Source organism: Erinaceus europaeus, chromosome 18 (assembly GCF_950295315.1).
Source record: "Erinaceus europaeus chromosome 18, mEriEur2.1, whole genome shotgun sequence".
Taxonomy (NCBI): domain Eukaryota; kingdom Metazoa; phylum Chordata; class Mammalia; order Eulipotyphla; family Erinaceidae; genus Erinaceus; species Erinaceus europaeus.
In genome coordinates, this window is record NC_080179.1 from 4,019,520 (window position 1) to 4,026,041 (window position 6,522).

The 6,522-nt window shown below is 46.5% G+C and overlaps 1 protein-coding gene across 2 annotated transcripts; it reads right to left on the reverse strand.

Moving 5' to 3' along the window:
- Positions 1 to 359: 359 nt before the first annotated feature.
- On the reverse strand, positions 360 to 4,535 carry LOC107522410 (serine protease 58-like). 2 transcript variants are annotated; one of them, XM_060178256.1, is made up of 5 exons: positions 4,062 to 4,535; positions 3,159 to 3,342; positions 2,299 to 2,552; positions 954 to 1,102; positions 360 to 601 (listed from the first exon to the last, which is right to left on the reverse strand). In XM_060178256.1, exons 1-5 carry the CDS (start codon positions 4,102 to 4,104, stop codon positions 452 to 454), a joined length of 780 nt encoding a protein of 259 aa, XP_060034239.1. In that variant the 5' UTR covers positions 4,105 to 4,535; the 3' UTR covers positions 360 to 451. The 2 variants fall into 2 exon arrangements, with proteins under 2 accessions (XP_060034239.1, XP_060034238.1); XM_060178255.1 differs by having other exon boundaries at positions 3,159 to 3,345.
- Between the last annotated feature and the right edge of the window lie 1,987 nt (positions 4,536 to 6,522).

Sequence of the window (6,522 nt, forward strand, 5' to 3'; positions counted from 1 at the left end):
ACATGTACACATGCACAGTCACGCTGTGTCTAGGGCCATGCCGCCCTGCACACACCCAGTCTCGTCACATCCACACTGTGACTCAGCACTCAGTGACAGCAGACCAAGGAGTAACCCTAGAAGGGACCACACCTCACTGTCCACATGAAGGGGCATGTGGGAAAACGTGTCCAGAGTACTCTGAGGAAACCATAGCAGGTTACTAATAAGTCGGAAAAAGAGCAGAAAAGAGTGGCAGCAAGTTAGCTGTTCGGTAGAACATTGCTGAGTCCAAATTCTTTGGTTACCCACTGGGCTGCAATAGAGAAGAGATAAGAGAGGTCAAGTGGACAGAAGAGAAAACTCTTACAGCCAAAGACTCCACTCCTATCTTGTTCTGTGTTAGAAACATGGGGAGTATCAGGGATGAAGAACCCAGTCCGGAGACCACTGGAGAGGGACTCGACGGGGCTCAGTGGGTGTGGATGACTCTGAGGATCCAGTCTGTATAGCGGGAAATCTTGGTGTAGTAGCCAACATCCCCTTTCAGAACACACCCTTCTGACCAGGACAAGATCCCCTGGAGCTGGTTTCGGCACAGAATGGGGGCAGCGGTTATTTCCTGTCAAGAAAATAAAGAGATGGGTCAGGCAGAGCAGTCAAAAAGAACCCGGTCTAGAATCAGTTCCTGGAATAGAAGTTTTGAAGGACTGGGACTAGGAGACGTGTTTGGTGGTCATACTGGCTCCACCCCACCACTCTAGACCACATCAGAGGAAGCTGGAGAAGTGGGACGCTGTTTCTTTCCACCCTGACATCTAACTTCATTCGTGAAGCTGGACACTGACTCTTCCTTGGGCTCCCATCAAACTCTTCGGATGTAGAGACAGGACATCGGATTGAGTTAAGGGAACTATTGTGACCCATAACCATGTTCCATAGCAAATTTAGGAGAAGCAGAAGAAAGGACTTACTGTACATGACTGCATTGTGTCCAGAGACACTCCTGCACAGAACATGTTTCCTGTGACTTCAACAGGAATTTGTCTTGTAGGGGGCTTTTGGCAGTATTTTTCAGAGAACCAAAGAACCTTCTGTTCTACCTGGATATCAGGGCTTGTAACTGAGTGAACACACACGGAGAGAGAGAGAGAGAGAGAGAGAGAGATTTCATTTCTCTTTGACCTTTTACAGATCCATCACTCTTTTTTACTTCCTTCTTTTTCCCCCCTTTTTGCCTCCAGGGTTATTGCTGGGGCTCAGTGCCTGCACCATGAAGTCACTGTTCCTGGAGGCCATTTCCCCCCCCCCTTTTTTTTGCCCTTGTTGTTGTAGCCTTGTTGTGGTTATTATTGTTATTGTTGATGTCGTTGCTATTGGATAGGACAGAGAGAAATGGAGAGAGGAGGGGAAGACAGAGAGGGGGAGACAAAGAGAGACACCTGCAGACCTGCTTCACCGCCTGTGAAGCGACTCCCCTGCAGGTGGGGAGCCAGGGTTCGAACCGGGATCCTTACGCCAGTCCTTGTGCTTTGCGCCACCTGCGCTTAACCCGCTGCGCTACCGCCTGACCCCCTCTACTTCCTTTTTTCCTATTACCAACCTCTCCATCATTCAATCATAAAAAGAAAAAGTCAAAATGTAAAGGAACTAGAGAGGAAGAAAACAGATAAAGAAATGATTGAACAAGGTCTGCTTCCAGGGCTGTAAACTGCATATTTTGGCCTTGTGTGTACATGTTTTTAACTACTTAAGTTTCTGCTGAAGAGACCAGACCACCATCCAGCCGCCCCTTTTCACCAAGGTAAAGAAAGAGACTAGAACTGTAGGACTCCAGAGACCTATAGTCATAAGTCGCCACACCACCCGTGCTGTGTCATTTTACCCTGTTTTCACATGAATAAGATTGAAATTTAATTGTATGTTCTCAGGACGCCCTCAGATCCTCCTTATCTATAACAATAGGTATTCAATAATCCTCACTGAATGGCTTTAAGGTGTATAAGGGTCTGTTTATTTTATTTTTATCTTTTATTCCTTCATGGGGGATGAATGGTTTAAAGTTGACAGTAGAAGACAGTAGCTGGTCCAAGTGTCACATTTCTCAGTCTCCACATCACACTCTAACCCTCCATCTCGGTCCTCAGTCCTCCTCCACCATCATGTTCCAGAGGCCGAACCCTCCCCCTCCCAGAGTCCTTTACTTCGGTGCAACAGTACACCAAACCCAGGCTGAGTTCTGCTTTGTATTTTCCCTTCTGTGCTTATTTTCCAACTTCTGTCTTCGAATGATAAGGATCTATTTTGAGGGCCACTTACAGGGTGTTCGCCATGTCCAGCCCCAACCAGAAACAGTGCAGTTCTCTCCTGTCTTGCCGTCTGTGGCTGTGGGTAGAACGGCCAAAGTCAGCTGCTTATTGAGTTCCACGGGAGTCTCCAGTTTGATGAGCATGAGGTCGTGCTCTGCAGAATCTCTGCTGAAATTTGGGTGCTGGACAGACAAAAGGAACTTTAACTCCCCCATGTCGCTGTAGAAAAATTCCTCGTTTGAAGCAATATTCATTTCAATAAATCTGAAACGGACCATGAGTTCTTAGTGGAGAAAGAAGCTATTGTTGGCCTGTTTACTTAGCATCCTTTCCCCCACCTTACTTTGAGACTTTGTACTCATTCTTTCATGGCTTATCAGTCCCCTGGACTGGCAAATGAATAAATAACTTGCTGTGTTCCTCACTTCATTACAGACAGACGTTTCTTAGTGGTTTACTCTCTGGTTTTCAGCTTCCCCAGTTCCCTTCATCTGTATGTTCTCATTCAAGAATCCTTTAAAATTTATTTATTTTGGGCTGATACAGAGAACAGTTGAGAGGAAATGTGGGAGCAGAGGGATAAAGATACCTGCAGCACAGCTTCCCCACTCACGAAAGGTTCCCCTGCAAGTGGGAAGTGAGGGATTGAACCTGGGTCCTTATGTACTGTGTACACTCAACTGGGTGCTCTACCTCCCGACAACCTCCCCCACCCCATTCAGTTATTCACACCCACCTACGTCTATTCCCCGCCTTTTCCCCCAACAACTTCTGAGGCTGACAGGCTCCCTCTCACACCGGAGCCCAGTCCCCCTGAGTAATACCAAACACTAAGGACAAACTTCTCTCTGTGTGGCCCCCAGCACTCACGGTAAGTAGCAGTGAGCTGCCGTGAGAATCCATTGCTTGTGGATCAGAGTGCCCAGACAATACTCATCTTCCATACTCAGGAATATCAGGAAGGTTGCTTTCATGTCTGTGTGCATGTGCTGAAAGCCTTGCTCTGTTTCTGCTTGGTTTTGGGCTTGTGCGGGTGATAAGATCATTGTCATCACTGCTGGCAGATGGAGGGAAGAAGGGATGTGTCTTAGAACCAGTGTGCATTTCACGGACGGATAAGAAGTTATACATGACACTGTATGAGAAGGCATACATGGAGATTATTTAAATGATGGATGTGTTATTGATATTTACAATATTATTGAACCATTCAAAGATCTTTTAGTCTTCCCTCACTTAACACTGTACTTGTGTTTACCTTTTGCTTCTTGCTCTAAAGATGGAGACCGAGAGGTAAAGGATGAGAGAGAGAGAGAGAGAGAGATACCACCACATCAAAGCTTCCTTCAATGAAGCGAGGACTGGGCTTGAACCTAGGCCTTGCACATGGCCAAGCATGGTATTATCCAAGTGAGCTATTTCACTGGCCCTTACTCTTTCTTTTGCCTTCGTCTCTCTTCCTTCCTCTTCATTCTCATTTTCGCAAGCTCCATGCTTAGCTCGAAAATAAAATCACATCCTTCTGCCCATACTCTCCAGCTGTCGTGTCAAGTTCACCAGGTCACTATCCCTTTGTGTCCATGGATCCAGAGGAAAACCCGCAGACTCTCGATGTATTTGTGTTCTAAGAAACACTAAGGCCAGTCCTTGCGTCTTGGGTTTGCTCTCTGTCTTTATTTACATCTCTTATATAGATTCTGATCATACACATTACTGCAATGAAGCTTTTCCAAAATTGTAAGCAAAAAAAAAAAAATAGTAACATGTACTCACCAATTGCTGTTGGAATAGTTAATATTAAAAAGTGGTGGTTCATATCTGCTATCTTCAATCTGTTTCCAGATTTTGGAGGGCATAAACTGTCAACCAGCCCAGTCTCCTAGAGCTTTGCAAAGGGAGAAATTACAAGGGATGTAGGGAAATTGAAGAGACTGAGGTGCTCATGACCAAGGGAGGAGGGCATCAGAGGGAGGGAAGGCAGGCCATGTCTCTCTAGAATACCTGCCCACTTGCTGTGGTCCAGGTACTTTCTCCACGGTGAGATGACTGACCTCCAGACAGTGTACAAGGCCAGACCTGTCTCTCCTTTATTAGCAAAGAGAAACCTCCATGGACAAAAGCTGTCTGCCTTACCTCAATTCACTCTGCCCAGTAGTAGCCTGGCCCCTTGGCTTCTCGTAGGTCTCCTGACTTGTCCTCGCTTGGTGGGGCTAAGCTCTCCCTCTCTGAGTAACATTCACCTGCCCTCAACTAAAATATAAACCACCCTTTGTGATCTGCAGCCCCCCACCCCCACCTAACGCATGTCACACTAAGTGACACTGGTGTCACAGTGGCTCCACCCTCAAGCCATCCTCCCCTTTTGTCATCTTCCCCCACTTCATGTCACCCTCTCTTTCCTCCCTCCCCAGGTACGAGGAGCCTCTCCTGATATTCTGTAGAGCCCATCAGAGAAAGACAGTGTGTGTGTGCTGAGCATAAAACATTCTTGGAACAGGGTCCAGGACATACTGAAGCAAAGGTCACATAGCATTGCTGTCATCTTTTATGACAGGCCATATATTATCATCTTAGATGCTTAAAGAATTGGTCAATTACTTGCTCATAGGTCTGTGGTTATCAGTTTGGGGTTGGCCCCGCTGGGTAATTCCTTTGTTCTCCACAGGGCACCATCGTGCCGCTGTGATCATCTGACCTTCACTGGTCCTTCCAACATGTCTGTGTGTTGCTGGCCATAGACTGGAGTGATGGATCAGAGTAACTGCATATGTCTATTTTCTTTATTTTTAATTCAATTTGTTTATTATTGGATAAAGACAGAGAAATTGAAAGGGGAGGGGGCGATAGAGAGGGCCAGAGAAAGACAGACACCTGCAGACCTGGTTCACTGCCTGTAAAGTCCTCCCTGCAGGTGGGGGGCCGGGGGTTCTACCCTGGATCCCTGTGCATATCCTTGCACATGGTACTACGCACACTTAACTGGGTGTGCCACTGCCCACCCCCCCGGCCCAGTCTATAATTTCTTCTCCCACCTCTCTGCTTATAAACTGTCAAGGAAAGTCTAAGAATGACCTGTGCTTTCAAGACTCCAGGGATTTGCTCTGGATCCTCTTTTTTTTTTTTTTTTTTTACCATTAACAAACATGAATTTTAACCTAACATAATTTTATGAAGAGTCTGAAGATCCTAAGGGATACTCATGGAGATAGGTGAAAACTTTTGCCTGAGGAAAAAATGAGCACCTATGGACATGGTGGCCCTGGATGCAAGAGTGGCCCTTTCTGTTGTTTGGTTTGCTTCTTTCTCTGACCGGAGCACTGCTCCACGCGGGCGTGAGTGATGCAGGAGACCACACCTGGGCCGTCTCCCACGCACTTCCCGTGTGCTCCCGGTGCACCAGCCCATGCGCGCTTGCCTTTGCCCGAGACTGACTCCTCTTCCGAGGAAATGGGGGTCGATCCAGTTGGGCCCTTCCCACCTTCTGTCTACTACCCCTCGTCCTTCCCTTCACAGTAGCTTTTCTTCAGCACACAGCATCTTTTATTCAAAACATGTCTCCTTCTTCTTCTTCTTCTTCTTCTTCTTCTTCTTCTTCTTATTGCTTCTTATTGCTTCCTTTCTTGCCCATGTCATCTGAGCACTGTGTCACAGAGTCTCCAGTTGAAGGTTCTGTATTGCCACTTACTACAAAACCTCGGGAAATTAAACCTGTATTTTCTTGCACAGAGAGAAAAACTGCAGGAAAGAAAAATCACACGGATGAAGGAAGTAAGAATAAATGTGAAAGAAGAAGGAAAAGATATTATAGTTGAGCATTTATATTTCAGTTAGCTGAAGAGTTACAGTGTCTATCAGAATTTTATTTATCTCTTCAGGAGTTCAGGAGTGAAGCGCTAGATATGATACCTATCCTCAGGGGGTTGCAGTCCAATCAAGCATCCTCAATATAAATGGAACAGTGACGCAAGATGCTGTCCACCAGGCCAGACTCCTGAAGAGTCCTCTGCTGTTGTCAGTCTAGACGCTTCTGTTTGGGACTGCCCGGTCTCTGAGCCCGACTTTACCTGGAGCTGTGACTCCACAGAGGAGCTCAGACCGCTACTCACAAGGAAACGATGTGTATCTACCAGTCCTTTCTGGTCCTGTTTTATTCTTCCTCTTCAGATTTCTTTTCTTCCTTAGGCAGTGCTCATGTCCTTGTTAAAACCAAATGTTGCGTATACAGCCGTTGTTT